This window comes from Cajanus cajan, chromosome 11 (assembly GCF_000230855.2).
Source record: "Cajanus cajan strain Asha chromosome 11, NIPB_CcT2T_4, whole genome shotgun sequence".
Taxonomy (NCBI): Eukaryota; Viridiplantae; Streptophyta; class Magnoliopsida; order Fabales; family Fabaceae; genus Cajanus; species Cajanus cajan.
In genome coordinates, this window is record NC_138527.1 from 38750157 (window position 1) to 38767865 (window position 17709).

The window sequence follows — 17709 nt, forward strand, 5'->3', positions numbered from 1 at the left end:
CTTTTTATAATTCTTTAACAATTGTACAACATGCAAAGATACACGTATAATTTGTACAATATAAATTTGTGAGAAAATTATTATAATCTTTTGAACTTAAAATTACGTGATAGGGAGAAATAACTACAAAGAACGAAATTGTAAAAAATTATTATGTAGTATTTATTTGTACAACTATCTTGTGTTGTGCCTGGAGTTACATTGTGACGGACACTCTTTGATGCAATCTCACTGAATTGCATGCAAGTCTCATTATTTGAGTTTAGGCCAACTGGCCAAGTTTATTTGCTATGGCCCACATAAAAGATCTGCCCAATAATATTGTTGAATAAATAGATTTCTATAATTTCTTTGACAATAATAATAGGGTAGATCATAAGGGGAATGACAATTAAATGTTAATGGTATAAAGATTAAACCAAAAAAAAATATATATATCTTGTGATCAATTTCGCCACTGAAAAAATTCCACCTACAAATTCGTCTCTTCAAGGAGTGGATCGCGGTTGTTCTGGCATGATAATAAGAAGCTGATTTTTTATTTGAGGTTAGCAACTGCTTCTGGCCCACATAACCGTTCCAACTCTTCCTGTAGACAGCAGTTATTGTAAATTGAGTTCGTACAATGTTTTTTGAAAAAGGTAGATATGTTAAGATATATGTAGAAAAGAGATCTTAACTAGGTTAGCACCTCAATTCACACTAATCATCTGCAACATATCAAAAATGCACTAAATGATAAAGAAAAGAAAGAAATATATACTAAATAATAAAGAAAAGAAAGAAATACAAGTACAAACGTCTGTCATTACCAATCCTAAGAGACTCTAAAGTGTGGAAGACCTCCACTGTCTCTAGAATAAGCAATCATGATACAAGATAGAACATATAGCAACCAATGATAACAAAGTGTCTAAGATCAAAACCTGCTAGACTATCAACACATCCATTTTCCTCTCTTAAAATGTGAGAGAAATGAAGCCTCATCTGTCTAATATGGTGTAACATGTTCAACCACTAAACATACAAAGTACAAGGAACTAAAGAAGGGTAAGAGAAGGCTCTGATGGCTAGGAGCGAGTCTGTCTCTATCCATAGCAACATCCATGCATGACTCCGAGCGATCTGAACTGCATGAATAATGGCCAAAATTTCTGCTTCCAGTGCTGATTTGGCCAGAACTATCTCTGCTAGGCAACCAGCCAAGTTGACACTACTGTCTCTAAAGATGATACCGCATGCTGCTAAAGAGGAGAAGGTAGAGAAAGCTCCATCTTTGTACAAGAGAACATGGACTTTGTATTTCGTAATACAGCGTTAATGCTTCTGAAAGCAGAATGGTCAGGGAAATTACCTTTATAAAGTTTCTTGCATTCTTCAGATACTGTCTGAAGCTCTTCTCAGTTTGATTCTCACTTCCCAGCGATTCCACCCTCTTTTGTAACTCTTCACACTCAGCCTGGTTGGAACAAGAAATGCAGAACATTTCCAAATGTTGTAAAATGGTAAGCATCGAATATAGTCAAATAAAGACAGTTTCCTAGTCTTAAAAATCAAGCAATAAGGGACCACACAAGGCTTACTCTCACACTTATACAAGGGACTAGGGAGCGTGAAGTAGAATCTCTAAAGTACTGCGTAGTCTTGACCTCATAGCTGACTCTCTATTAGACTGTTTCCTCTTCTGTCTTTTCAGCTTACGTTCGTCCTAAAAAACTAATAGGGGAAAGGAAAAGGAACTAAAAGAATGCAAAGTTGCAAGGGAAATACTTTCTAGTTTGTATCACCAAAACGAAAATGTTTTCAATGTTTATTAAAATAAGCATGAATATGATAAATGTTAACTACGAAAATAAAATAATACATGCTCTGAACAATCTTAAGAAAAACAAAACTAGAAATCATATTTGTATCCACTGTCCACCAAGTGCGACTTCACGTCCCATTATGGTTGGAGTAACCGCTCCTGTGGCAGCAGATTGATTGTGTCTCATTTTTGCAGCTTCAGGAGATGCATTCCATAAGTCCATTCCGATATTAAGATTGGTTGCAAACGTTGTCACAACGGGCATTCCAGGTACCGAAGATTGAGGAATGGCTCTGACAGAATGGTTCTGTGCATTAGCTCCTGAAAAGGTTCGCACGAACACAATTGTTTGACCAACCATGTAAAAAGAAAGAATATCACGAAGAAGGTTGCAGCATACCATAAACAAGCATTTGGTCAAAATTCCCTTTGTTGTTTGTAGATGATTCCTTCAACAAAATACAAATGAGATTGCAAGAAACGTGAAGGAAAAAAGATCAAGTGCTTTCAAGTACTTATACTCAAGAAAAGTTAAGTAACAGAAAAAGTAAGTGAAAAGCGGACACTAGATGAGATTTAAATTATGGATCTATACCATCTCACTAGCTGGTCCTTTCCTCTAGATAAAACCCAAGCAATAATTCGTAATTGGAAAACTGACACCCTTGCTTGAATATGCTATGCTATGCTTACTTCAAACATTGAAAAACCGACAGATTCTCCAAACAAGAGAATTCAACCTAAATACTGCTTGGGATTGATGTTTAATGATCAAATACATTCCAACTTTTATCTACCAGAAAATTAGTGTCATGAACAAATAGCAATAGCAAAGAAACACATTTTTTAACATAGTGAATGAGTGATTTTTCAACTACAAAGTAAGAAGATGAAGCATCGTTTTACAATATGGAAACTAAGTTCAATAATTTTAATTAAAGTTAAAAAAAAATATCAATAACATGGAATATGGAGCCTCAACTGAAGTGGTTACCTTTACTTATAATGATTGATTAGCTAATAGACGAGATAATAGCTTACCCATTAGCTATATATATTATGGTAGTATCAACTGATACAAAATATTAGTATTATAGGATCATGCAACCCATGGTACGTATGTTTAGAATCCAATTCACAAAAGGATAGCATGAAGGAGACAAGGAGGCAATATATTTATTTATGTTCAAATTTTTCCTTAGTCACAGATGTCAATGTATTTAGTGCAATTTCCATCTTATGAAGAGTCTATTCTAATGTAGTCTGGAATAGTAAGTCTAGCTTTGGCATTTTTACGTAGTGCAATATCATGATTAATACACGGATTGTATTAGCGGAATCCTTTGATGCCTCTATTTAAATGGCATATGTTATTGTATATCTTTTCTTAAAAAAATCTTGTACGCATTTGACTAATCCTCACTTGGTCAAATCAGCATCACATACTTTTTATTTGAACTTGTTTAAAAAAAATATAAGATTATAAGGGACCAAAATAAGTATTTAATCAAGATTAAATGTAGTTATAGGGGAGGGTCAGAGGGGAGCAGAAAACTCAAAAACACATCGCAAGTATTTAGATATACTTCAACTTATACTTTTCACATTTAGTTCACCTTAGAAGAGACATTTTATTGATTTAATCAACAGAAAATTATGTTAACTAGTCAATGCAAGAAACTCTGATAAGTTCAGATGAAAATTCCAAAGATTAACGATACTTCAACTTATGAGGTGCACCACTTATTAAAGTACTCTACAAACCTCCAAACATCATCACTATTTTTTTTTTTTGAGTAAAAAGTTCTTTTCTAAGTATAAAGTCATATTATATCCAGGTGGCATACTATTTAGTAGGTTACCTAGCAACAAGTAACCCGTAAAATAATGTCCTATGAATCCTCCTTGTGGTTATTTTATATTTTTCTCAAGTTAATGAAAATATTATGTAATTGCATTTATTCAAAAGATTACATATACATCTCAATATATCATATTAAATATTGGCTTCCACCAAAAAAGTTATAACATATTGTTCTTAGCATTTAAAAGTTATCTACGTACATCACCTCTGTCCTGCATCTTTCTCATTATGTGATTTGTTTATCCACAATATATATAGTTGTGTTTGCATTCCATTTACTGAATATATAAAATAATTTTATAATTATTTGTCAATTAGAATTAATAAAATAAAATATTGAATAATTTTTAATTTTTAAAAAAATTATAGACGTAATATATATATTAAAAACTCAATTCAATTATTGAATAGTTAAAATTTGATATAAAATATAAATTGTTAAACAAAATAAGTCTAGATAAATTTATTTTTAAAATAAATTATCGTTTAATTTATTATACAAAAATTTGTAAGTTTGGGTTAGAAGACTCATTTGACCCATTACGGATAAATAGGCTTGACTGCGCTGAAGATAATCGGGTTAAATTTTTCCGAAAGCTAGCACGATAGTATTTGCGCATTTCATAATCCTAACATTTTGAACAGAAAATATATGCATTTAATTTGTATAACAGGAAAAGAGAATAATAAATATAATAAGTTACTAAATTTTATTTAAATAATTAATATTAAAAGTAAATATGCATGAACACTGGTTAATTTTTAATTTAAATTAGTTATATGTGTATTTATGTCATACACACAAAAATTCATGATCTAAACTCGGATATATGAAGATGAGAGAGGGGGCAACTTCCCCCACTAATTTTTAACATTTTAAAAATAATATATACAATTATTCTTATAATTTGAAATAAATATGGTAAAAAAATTTAAAATACAGCATTATACTCACTAATTTATTTTAGTTTGATTATTTTCATTCTCTTAATTAGATATTTTTAATATTATTTTTCTTCTTTTATAAATATGAGTTTTACACAATATTTTTCTATTAACTAAAAATATTCTCCTCAATTTTAACCAAATTTAATATACAAATATCATGTGATATAAAGTTATTGAACAATTAAATCAATAAAATTCATATTTAATTGAAAGTTATTAAGTAGAATAATAGTTGATAAAATCTTAAAACCTAAATCCTACTAGTTACACGAAGTCATTACTACTACTTATACTTGTTATAGAATCATTAGTTCTATTCAATAATTGGACCAATTTTTAGTACATTTAAGGAGTGAGGCTCATTGCATTGGTTGTGGCAGTAGAAGTTATTGTGTCATTTTGTATGGTAGATGTATCAAATTTTACAAAATTGATTTGATGTATGTCAATTTCCTTGTTCTTGATTTTGAAGTTTGATTGAAACTCGTGCTTGAAGTAGCATGTCTCCTAAATGAGTCATGACTTATCACAAATGTTACACATCTTGATGGAAGATATGTTGTTGAATCATTTTCCTTATGTTTATGGCTTGCCTCTTCCTATGTGAGGCCACTGATTTGGTGGTTTCATGCGTGTATTGGAGTAGTTGAACATTAGAATCTTGCAGTTATCACCAACAATGTATGTGTTGTGTATTCTTTCTTGTTGAAGTACTTGGGAAATGTTTGATCTAGTTAGGTGAAGGATCTCACATTAGTATCTAGTTTCTAATGGTTTTGAAGTTATCATTTAGACCTTTTAGGAACAGATAATGTGGTTTATTTTGCATTGATCTTGCATGGTTTTCATGAGATCATAACTACATTTGGCATTTTAGTCGCAAGTTGAAAGAATGCAAAAAGCCTAAAGATCCTCCCAGGGAGTGGTTAGTTATGTGAAATGTGAATTGAGATTTCAATCTCCTTGTTGGCTGAAGTTATTTCTTGTAATAGACATGACATTCAAAAGTGGTTCCCTTTTTGAATAGTGTTGTTAGAGATGATTCCAAATAATATAGGCATTCTTGATGTGGTTGGTGTTTTTTGCAATTTCTAGTGATAGAGCACGTGAAATCCATGAAATAGTAATCACATTACATCTTTCCAAAGCTTTTTTTGCAATTTCTAGTGATAGAGCACATGAAATCCATGAAATAGTAATCACATTACATCTTTCCAAAGCTTTGAATAAAGGATCGTTGAGAGCTAGAGTTTTAATGTCAACATTTGACTTTGTTCTTCATGGATAATGCACAATACATGCTTCTACTTCGTGACACATAATTCGTTCCATCCATAATTAAAGAGATTAGAACAACACTTATATTTTTATCGAGATACAAGTAATTCGAGCTATTGAATTGAAGAGATGGATCTTGTGTAACATTATTATTCTATTTAGTGGTATTATCGGTTGAATCCACCATAGATGAAATTCAATGGAGGATCAAAAAATGAAGAAAAGGGCACCTAAAGTTTCTGTTATTATGCTCTTGATATCATATTGGTGATTTTGTGAAAAAGAAATTTTCTATTCAACAATGAAGCAAAGGACAATATATACGAGGAGAGAGAAGAACAACTAACTCCCTATCTAACAAGATTAACAACTAAAAAAATATATATAGAAATATTCTATTTATCTTTCAATATTGTCAAACCTCACCTTCTGAAGTATCCTCGTCCCTCTTGGGACTAATAGGTGGTACTGCACCAATACATGGATTAGAATCACACCATAATTTTTGTAATATTACAAATGAATAATCAACATCAAAGAACTTACACTCAAGGTGATTTTTTTTAAATGTATACATTTTTTTTAAAATTGGTGCACTTTATAATTATCATTCTTTGTTCAAGTGTTTTCCTATTTGCTTAATTGAAAATTGTCTTTATTAGATTTTTTTTATGTTTGTTAATAAGATGATTATTATGTTTTTTTTTTTAATTTTATGTCATGACAGTTATTGAGCTCATGCATGTCACAATTTGGATAGTATATTTGTTTGTTATTCTAAATATAATTTTTTTTTAATTTATTAAATTATCTATATATATATATATATGTTAATTGCACAATAGTCATCAAAATAATTAGGAGATTTGTAAATCCTTTTTACTAGAACATAATTATATTATAAAACCTTATTTTAATTTATCAAATCATCTAAAAATTTAAAATCTAAAATATGTTAGTTACAAAAAAATACTAGAATATTTAAGAGATTTGTAAATTATTTTCAATAAAATATTTTTGAAAATTTAAAATTATCTAAAAATTGAAATTTTAAATATGTTAATTACAATAAAATTACTAGAACAATAAAGAAATTTATAAATTTTTTTCACCAAAATATAATTACATTATAATTTTTTTAATTTATCAAATTATATTAAATTTAAAAATTAATAATTTTAAATATGTCGGTTACAAGAAAATGACCATACAATAATATATATTTTAGAAGTATATTTTTTTGTCTTTCAAAAATTACTTTTTCAAATTTTTTTTTTCTATTTTAAAAAATTACTTTCCAAAAAAGGTATTTAAAAAATAATTAAAATTAAGGAGGTTTATTATGAATGGATAGAAGTCTATTTAACAAAATAAAAATATATTATTTTTGGTAAAAATAATAATTTTTTTTAACAACATTCATTGAGATAAACATACAGGACCAGTGTTTAAGCCCGGAAAACTTAAACATTGCTGAATGGGAAGCCCATTTAACACAGCCCAAAATTAAGGAGAATGGGCCTTTAATTGAAAAAGTAACTCACTACTTTTGTCCGCTGAAATTACGCGAGTAAGAGAGACATTTCCACCGAGGCAAACGTTTTTTTAGTGTGTGTTCGTACTACAGTTAGAAAGTTAAGTCTCTAAAAAGACTTTAGAAGGAAAAAAAAAAAAAAAGCAACAGCTTTCTTGATTTTTTTTATTCAATTGAAGTTTGTTTATAATTTACACTCAACATAATAAAAAAAAAATTATCAAACATGTAGATATTGTGTCAGAGATCAACTAACTATAGTTTCAAAATGTAAACATGAACCAAACATAGCCTTAATCATTTGTAGCAACAATAATTAAAGACCTTTTAGAATAATTATTATCATTTCAGGTGAGTGAAAAAAAATGTGATGAGATAAAATATTGAAATTGCGAGCAACATATTATCTACTATTGCTTAAATTTGTTAAAAATTTCAAAATTTGTTTGATTTTACTCCTCATTTAAAGATTCATTCATTTGATTTAAAATGTTATTAGTACTCCTAAAAAATAATAGATATTGGAAATGATGTTATTAAAAAAATAAAAAGAAGACAATAAGTCAGAAATTAGGGGGGAAAAGTATTTTATATATATAGATAGATAGATATTTATGTGTGTGTAACTTTGGAAATTGTTGTAACACCGTCATTACTAGAATTTCTCTTCTTACATGCGATTTTTCCTACGAATTTTTCATAAAAATTCGTAGGAAGCGTTGTTCCTACAAATTTTTCTGCGAAATTTTATTTGCAGGTAATACCTTTGTGAATAATATATCTTTGTGAATTTCAAAATTCATAGGAAATTTTCCTGCAAAATTTCTTGCGAAAAAAATTCGCAGGAAAGTTTCTTACAAAAAAAGTTTTACAGGAAAGTTTCCTAAAAAAAAAAATTCGCAATAAACTTTCCTGCGAATTTTTTCTCAAGAAATTCTGCAGGAATATTTTTTACGAAAAAAAATTAAAGAAATTACTATAAATTCTATCAATAATTCTTCAACTTTGTTTCCATGCCTCCAACATGTGATACATAATCTTTTAAATTATAAGATCGTAGATTATAAGTCTAACACTTAACCATACAAATCAACTTGTAAGGTAAGTGTTGCCCCAACTTATATATTATTTAATTTTTTTATTTTCAATCGATGTGGGACTTGAAGTTTTTTTTAAATATTAAACTTATAAATTTAAATATATTTTTTTATTTTTCCTGCGGATTAAAATTTGCAAGAAAATTCGCAGGAAAAATTACCTGCAAAATTTTTTTACCATTTAGTAAACAGTACTTGCGAATTTATTTTTACGAGAAATTCTGCAAGAAACAAAATAAAATTCTTACAATATTTTCTGCAAATTTTTACCATGAAATTTTTTTTCTATGATTATTAAAATTGTAGCAAAATTTGTAAGACATATCTGTAAATTATTTTTTTCAAATAAATTTGTAAAAAATTTCTATGAATATTTTTTCCAGGAAAGTTCGCAAAAAATTTCTACTAATATTTTTTTGCAGGATAATTCGCAGGAAAATGAAACTTTTCTAATAGTGCGTTGGACTGAAAAATTTGGAAAAAAGAAAAGTACTTATTATGTATTAGTTTCAACTTTAAATAACAAGGAAACAAACACTATAATTGAATTATTCAAGTTGGTCTGGGGAGGAGTTAAATAGGACAGATAAATGATCTATATTATTGTAATCTAAAAATAGAAAGAAAGAAAAAACTACCGTACAATTTTTCCGAATTATCAAGCCCCAAAAATTAATATAGCAATAATAGTTGTTCAGCTTTAGTGTGACCTACATAACTTTTAGATTCTTCTAAAAAGTTTAATTCCTTCCTTTTCATGGTTTCAATTGGCAGAGTGGGTGGGCATATATCTACAAAGACATTGCAATATAACATTTTAAATCATATAATGTTCCGATAGAGAAATTGTAAAGGGATGTATATTTTCCTTAGTTTGAATATTAGTTTTAAGATATATATAGAGAGAGATCAACACACTAGCTCTTAACTCTTTGTATCATATTTTTTCTTATCAACCGTAGTTTATTAAGAATTATATAAAATATTATGGATTTCACTTATCATTCAACAGAGTCTCATTTTATAATTTTATATTTTTCAATAATTTGTAACAAATTGTAGAGAATGTGTTGAAAAAAAAGTATTACTAATATTACTATATGGAGTTTAATTAGACACAAATATCAAGTGATAAATGTTGAACTCTATTCTTACCTTAATGGCTTCCATGAGATATGTATGAATGTATCGTTAATTTTACAGTGTTAAAAAATTATTTTCAAGACCACTATATATACATTTTGACTAATCTCTACAATAAATGTATTTAAATTTTTTAATAAAAAAATTAACACTCAATTATATGTCATATAGGTATAACCAAAAATCATGATGGTCTTAAATTGTCTAATAATTTTCTATCTTAATTGCACATTTTTGTCCTCTTATCTTTTTTGACTTTTGTGAATTTTGTTACTAAATTTTTTTCACATATTTTGTCCTAATTAGTTGATTACCCATTATCATTAGTTGATTATTGATATGGCAATATTTACTAGTGTGACAATTCACATGTTAATATGACAATTTGAAGTTTGTCATAATAGATAATGATTGTGACACTCTCTACTCCAACATACATATACAGTAGTTATAAAAAAAAATCAATAAAAATAAAATTTCCAACCACGTAAGGGTAAAGAGTTCACATTCATAAACTTAATCCAAATAACATGCTAGTAAAATTACAAAGAAATAAAATTAAATTTTCTAAAATAATTTAATAAGAACATCTTAAACTAATCCTATCTATGTCCCAATGTCACATGTCCTATTAGAGTAAAACCCAACATAGAAACCTAAGCTTCATCACCAACATCCTCAGTCTCACGCTGATGATCACCTGTATAATAGTCAAAGCAAAACAACATGAGAAAAAGGAGTGAGAAACATCTCACTCTAGCTCACAGTGTAGAAATGTATGTCGAATAGCCAAACACAAATAAAACAAGTATAACATAGATAAGTTAATAATAACATCACACTCATCCAAGACATAAACCATCACTTTATCATATAACATTAAAATGCATAAGTATGGACACAGACTACATATTATCATGCATGTGGCGCCAGTAAAACATCACATGGCATATTGCCGCTAGCAATACACGAAGAGTAGTCTAGGAGTACATGCCGGGTCACACCCTCTGCGCACTCTCACTAGAAGGATATACTACTAGAGTCTCGTCGAGATAGCTAAGCCGCGCAAGATACATCCCATGCACACAATGGGCGAGACTGGGACTTCCAAACCGAGCTATCCCCAAGGACTAATCCCCAAAGCTTTTACACTAGGGGGCCTTCTCTGGCGGTGTATTCCATATCGTACCGTTAAAACACTTATGCAAATGATGCATGTCAATCAAGACTCTATGCATTCTCATATCACATTATCATTTCTCATTCCCATATCACATTATCATGTCTCATTATCACTTTTCACATCATCTCATCATATTCACATAGTGTCTACAGAGCACTCAAAATCAGATCAAAATTGATCTATTTTCAAAAATAAACACATATTTATACATCTCATTCAACAAGAAATACATCAGAACAATCAGAAAGCAAAACAGAAAACATTCATATTTTGCCTGTTTCTCATAGGGTTCCCACAGGAACCCCACAAAGCACTCTAATTCATATCAAAACTTGTTTATTTTCAAGATTATATACATATTTACACTCAGCAAATATCAAGAAACACAACAGAAAACTCAGAAGGTAAAACAGAAAACATTTAAAATTTGCCTCTTACAATTATCAATGCATTCCCTTAGGGTTTCCCATAGGAACCCATAGAAATCTCAATTCATACAATTAATTACATATAAGAAAACAATAGGCAAAACAGATACAATTGGGAAAAACTCATCATACATAAGCATACAAAAAATGCAACAAACACAGGATTGAGGGTCAATCCCACTACACAGCATACAATCCCACACCTAGAGCGAGGTTTCTCACTCCCCCCTTACCTCGATAAGCAGGAGCCGAATCTTGTTGGTCGCCCCCTCTAGGTTCCCCGTCGTCTTCAGAGAGAAAGGAGGAAGAAGATTAGAAAATGAAAAAAATGAGTTTTAGAGAGTGAAAAACGTTCTATTTATAAGCATCAGGCTGTGGCCAGAACGGCCTGTTCCGAATCCGGAACGGCCCGTTCTGGACAAATAAAACATGTGCAAAAACCTCTCCTAGAACGTCCCGTTCCAAAACCAGAACGTCCCGTTCTGGGGTCAATACTTGTTCTCTAAAACCTCATCCGGAACGGCCCGTTTTGGGTTGAAATTTTTCCTATGTTTGCTCGAATTGGAACGGCCCGTTCCCAAAGTGGAACGGCCCGTTCCGGGACCATCAAAATCCAGAATTTTTTAAATAATAAATAAATAATATATATATATATATATATATATATATATATATATATCAAATTAAAATAACATATCAATACAATTTAAAACATGATTTTCTTTAAATAATAATTATAACAAAATATCATAATTAATAATATTATACAAAATAATTTTCATAAATAATTATTAATAAAAACCTTTAAAAATTTAATCAAACTCATTTAATTAATCAAAATAATTATAAGGAAATAATCTTCATAAATACAAAAATAAATAATAATTATTTGTAGTAGTAGTAGAAAAATTTGGGATGTTACAATGATAACGTGTATTGTTAATGTGATTGTTAGATCACGTAGCAATATATAAGACACTAATATGGAGTGTTGATAATTATTATGATAATAAAAAAATTACAATTTTTAATAAAAAGATATATTTAGAGGAGATATTTGTTTATTTCGAAAGTAAATCTATTTAAACTTATTTCGTTTAATAATTTATATTTCACATTAAATTTTAATGATCCTATCGTTGAATTTAAAGTTCTCGATACATTGATCAAGTTTGTAAATTTTTTTTAAAAATTAAAAATTATTTAATACTTCATTTCATTAATTCAAATCAATATATAAAATGATTTCATGATCATTTATTAATTTGAATTAATGAAACGAAGTATCAAATAGTTTTTAAATTTTTTAAAAATTTGTAGATTTAATCTATATATTATGAATTTTAAATTCAACGATTGGATAACTAAAATTTAATGTAGAACATAAGTTATTGAATAAAGTAAATCTAGAGAGATATATTCTTAAAATAAACTATTCCTCCTATATGAAGGTAAACAAAAATATATATTATGATAATCCAACCAAGGATAAAATATGTAAATGATTTAAGCAAAAGAAAGAAAAAGGTGAAACTAATGGGCAATGAAATTGGGTTGTAATGAAAGTAAGCCAATCCCCGACTCATAGCAGACAACAATGTCGCAACAGTTTGTATGCAGTGTGAACATGAAGAGACTGGGTATGAGTGCTTATGAACATACAAAGATAGCATGAGAAGAGGAGTATGCTTTTGTGTGAAAGAGATAATGAATCATTGGTAATGAAACTACTAAGTACCAACATAGAAGATGAATATGCTTTTACTGTTTTCTCTCTCTCTCTCTTTATATTTTTTTTTGTACTTGAGCATTTTAGTATTTTTAAAAATTTTAGTGTTTTTATATTTTACCTTTTTACTCTATGTATTTTGCATTTTAGCTTTTCTTACCTTTTATTTTTCTATATCTATATTCTTTTCACTCATTTTACATCCTACAAGGGTCGTGAAAAAATAAACACTACACTTTCGTACATTGAACAAGCTATTAATGTACGCAGTCTAAAAAATAAATAATTATATAAATTTAGAGTTAAAAAAATGAGCATGGCTTACGGTACACAAGAGAAAATAGCCAATTAAATATGCTGCTAATTACCTTTTATATATTATTGATGTGATGCAATATGCATGAGACGTTGTATGTGAGGGGATAAAAAGAAAGAAAAAAACTAAATCTTATCCGTTCGGCTGGGGTGGGAAGGGGAATTTTATGGACATTGATAATGACAAAGGCATAATTTGGTTCGTATTAATTACAGTAGAAAAATGAATGCAAAGTCAGCAAGGCATTCCATTATAAATGCATTCCCAAAAAATAAAATAGATAAGGATTCAAAACCATTACCATATAGTCCCGCTATCCAACGCTGAATAGCCTGTCTTTGCTTTTTAATCTAGTATGAATATTTTCTTTTTCTCCCTCTAACGAACAATATCAGTGAGCTCAATTATTAAACACATGGCACAGCTATGTGCTCGTAGGTGACATAAACTAACGTTGCTCACAAAGGAAGATACTGCCATTTCGGGTCAAAATGCAAATTATTATTATGTTAATCGATACTTTTCAAACCATAGTCAAACAAACACACGCTTAGCTACCTAGCTAGGAACAATATACATTGGATCATTCACATTATCTACAAATTTCTAAATTCCTATTGGTTTACATGTACAAATTAATCCACTCCATGCCGTTGATATAATGGGTCTCAGGCACGTAAAACACATCATCATCATATCCATCAACTCCAAATTCCCCTAAAAATGGTGGGTCCAACGCTTCCACTGATTGTGACTGTGACGAACTAGAACTGTTGCTGGGGACTCTATCAGCACTCTGTAGCAACCTTTGTATCTCCTTTTCTGCTTCGGAAAGTTGGTCCTTGAGTTTCAGCACCTGCAAGCAATGGTGTCACATGGTATTGGTCGGAGTTAACAATATCTAAGTCTAACCAAAGATAAAGCTGAGGAGAATATATATAAATAGACACACACGATAGGTATTGATCAGAGGCTAATGGCGTTTCACGTGGGAACACATGTTACGTGTCTTCTTCGTAAGTGGGCCTTGAGCAGGCCCAACGTGAGCTATCTTAATAATATTGTACGGAGCCTATCCAAGAAATATTGGAAGAAACGGTGCCTTTTTGTTGTCTACTAAGGTGGCAGTTTGCTGTTCCTTTTGTTAGTGGTTTTTCCCTTTTTGATTTTATTTTTTCCACATGACTTAGACTTATCTATGGCTGAGAACTTAAGAGTGTCACTTGGGTTTCTTCGAGCCCAGAGCTCATATGCACGTTCATATGGTGGGTCTTAGTTTCTTTACTTTTTTTCTTTCTTTTTGCTTTGCCCTGAAGAACCGGTTGCATGCGGGTGATTCTAATCTCTTTCAACATTTACGGGATTAAACTAGTCACATAATCTTTTTAAAGCAACGACTTACAGAGTTAAATAAAGAATAGAGAATAAAAAATATCTAGGCCACCAGAGAAGCAACGTGGTGACATGCTAGCCCGAAATTGACGTTTTTGTTACGGGAAAAGAAAATGACACCACCGTTGAGTACAAAACAAAGTTGTAATTGGGTGGGAAACAAAGGAGTTTCAACTTTCAACTTCAGAGTTCAGAGTCTCTAGGAGTAGCGTACTATCTCCACTTGAGCTTTCAGTTCCCACAAAATTAGGCCATAAAGTCATACTCTCACTACTCATTTTTCTTTCCCAAAAAGTTTCCTAAGCACAAGAACTAATATGGACCAATGAAATGCCTCTCGTTTTTTAATTGCGTACGACCTCATGTTTTTAAATATGGTTAATTTTCTAGGAAAACTCAATTTATTTCAGGAAATTAAAAAAAAAAAAAAACTGTGAGAAAGAGAAGGGCTTGATGTACCTCACTCTCAAGGCGACATTTCTCAAGCAAGGTTGATTCATGAGTTTTTTTAAGGCTAGAGTACTCTTCTTCCAATTTTTTGTTCTTCCAACGAGCTCTTCTGTTTTGAAACCACACAGCAACTTGTCGAGGGTCCAAACCAAGCTCCATTGCGAGCTTGTCCTTCCTTTCTGACTCGAGTTTATGTTCACTTCCAAAGTTTTGCTCAAGCAAATTAACTTGCTCCACACTAAGCTTCCTCTTCTTGTTGGCTTCCGAGGCACTGTTTTCTCCTCCTTTGTTCTTCTTATTACGACGACGTCTTGGCTTCTTCTCACCTGAAAAAGTAATCATATATATAAAAAAAGCTCTTTAATTTATTTCATGTAATGTTAACACTTGGATTCTAAGTTCTAACCTTGTTGAGCTATTATTTGAGTATATGCATCGCCAGGGTATAGCTGAGAGATGAGCATCATGGGGTCTTGGAAAGGTCGATGATTCATTGTGGTGTGTTACGTGCGTTCCTAGCTAGCTCGCTCTAATTCACTGGCTTCGATCTCTTTGATCTCAAAACCAGTGTTATGTTATGTTCTTAAAAGGACGATATGTTTTTGGAGAGACAACATAGACCTTCCACATATTTATAGCAAAAATGATGCCTGTCTACTTAGTTTGAGTTCAGGATGTGTAAAAATGTATTCTACCAAATACCCTAACTTTTGCGTATATTTGCAGATCAGTGCCATTATGTTTTTATTCTTTGTTATTTTAATAGTTGTCATGACACACCGGCAAATAAAATACGTACGGGCGCATCACAATAGATCATATGATATACAGGCATATAATAAGTGGTTTTTATTGTCTATTTACGAATATATGGTACGAATAATATTACATTAAATGTTTTCATTTATTTTTATAATTAATTCTTAAATAAAATTTATTTTATACAATAAAAATATTTTAAACTTTTTATTATATTTTTATAGACACATGATAGAGTGAATAGACAACTTCACGTGATTATATAAGTATATATACATATTATCTATACAGTGTATTATATTTTCCTTCATTTCTCACTAAATAAAATAAGTTGTATTGTTCCCCTATTTTTGATCAATAATGCATCTAAAAAGTTTGAATTTAACACGTTTTTTTGTATGGATTATGAAAATATAAACTTCTCCATTGAGATGCTTTTAAAAAGTGGGTAATGATTTTCTTTCTTCATCTAAATTTGGAAATAATTCAAAGAATTACGTGGATCCTTACGCATAGATAATATTATGATAAATAGAAAAGCTAAATGTATTGTGCAATTGGCCACACGCGATGCAAAGGATAATCTTAAAATTTATTTTCTATATTTAGCAACACACACTTCTTCAATATAATTAAATAATTTTTTAATAAATTTTATTAATAGTATTACACTAGCAGAAAAAGAAGCATTACGTGTCTCTGTGAAGGGAAAATAACATTTCTTCTTGTGATTTTGTGTTGCTAATTGAGTGTATGTGCAATTATTAAGTGTACATTGAGTAAGAAAAATGTGGATACCATGTGGTATTATCCTCATTATTATTAATAAGTACAGAGATGACGTGAGAAATTTACAATAAGTGGGTCAAATTTCTCCCATTTCACACACCCGAAGTTGTATATATTATTATTACTGAGGTTTTTTTTTTTGGGTAGTGAAAGATAAGTATATGTGGAGGTTTAAGAAAGAGATGAATAATAATAATAATAATAATAATAATAATAATAATAATAATAATAATAATAATAATAATAATAACAATTTAACGAATAATATGATAAAAAAAAATATAAAATTAATTGTAAAATATGAAGTGTAAAAAAAGAAAGTTGAATGATTAACGAATGCAAATTAGTTTTGTAAGGCTTGTGTGTCTGGTTTTTTATCGATTACAATCAGATTTAATATAAAAAAATTTAGAATAACTCACAAACCTTAAACCTTAGTTAATCATCTAAACAAATTCCTTTATGTTTAAGGCTGGTGTTTGTGTATAAAGGGAAGTTAGAGTTCCCAAATTATAAGTGATTGTTAGAAAGAAGAGAAGGTCAAAAATAAAAAAATGGTGTGTGAGGAGAGAACAGATGCCACCAACCCAGAGGCATAAACACCTTTATTTTTTTTTAAAAAAAGAAAAGTTAAAAGAAATAGGGATGGGTTGTGATCCCAAAGGTAACCACCTCGACATTAATAAATAATGAAGAGCGGTTAGCCTCTGGATTTGGACATGTAAGCTATTTTTGTTGTCCAATTGGGTGGTAGTGATACCCCCTCAATTCTATGCGCTGCCCCTAATTAAGCCGCACTCACACGGCTTAGCTCTCTAATTAACTTTCAGGGTTAAGGGCATGCGTGGCTCGAGATGAGTGAACATTCACGATTGCAACAACTTCCTCTTTCTATGTCCCCCCTCTAACTTTATTAGGCTTCTCGTCATTGTTGACGTAATCACTTGCTACTTTAAAAAATTCCTCTCAAAAACAAATCTTTTCATGACTTT

At 30.1% G+C, this 17709-nt stretch overlaps 1 protein-coding gene and 1 pseudogene across 1 annotated transcript; both read right to left on the reverse strand.

The window, feature by feature from the left end:
- Positions 1-159: 159 nt before the first annotated feature.
- Positions 160-2168, reverse strand: LOC109800485 (bZIP transcription factor 1-A-like; annotated as a pseudogene).
- Positions 2169-13806: 11638 nt separating this feature from the next.
- On the reverse strand, positions 13807-15789 carry HB40 (homeobox protein 40). The gene is made up of 3 exons (XM_020361798.3): positions 15576-15789; positions 15179-15495; positions 13807-14183 (listed from the first exon to the last, which is right to left on the reverse strand). Exons 1-3 carry the CDS (start codon positions 15661-15663, stop codon positions 13950-13952), a joined length of 639 nt encoding a protein of 212 aa, XP_020217387.1. The 5' UTR covers positions 15664-15789; the 3' UTR covers positions 13807-13949.
- Between the last annotated feature and the right edge of the window lie 1920 nt (positions 15790-17709).

Excerpts from the sequence above, each read along its gene's own strand:
- HB40 (XM_020361798.3), bottom strand. The coding sequence starts at position 15,663 with ATGAATCATCGACCTTTCCAAGACCCCATGATGCTCATCTCTCAGCTA. Across the intron at positions 15,496-15,575 it reads TCAAATAATAGCTCAACAAG|GTGAGAAGAAGCCAAGACGT; the intron begins GTTAGAACTTAG and ends TTACTTTTTCAG. Across the intron at positions 14,184-15,178 it reads AATGTCGCCTTGAGAGTGAG|GTGCTGAAACTCAAGGACCA; the intron begins GTACATCAAGCC and ends CATTGCTTGCAG.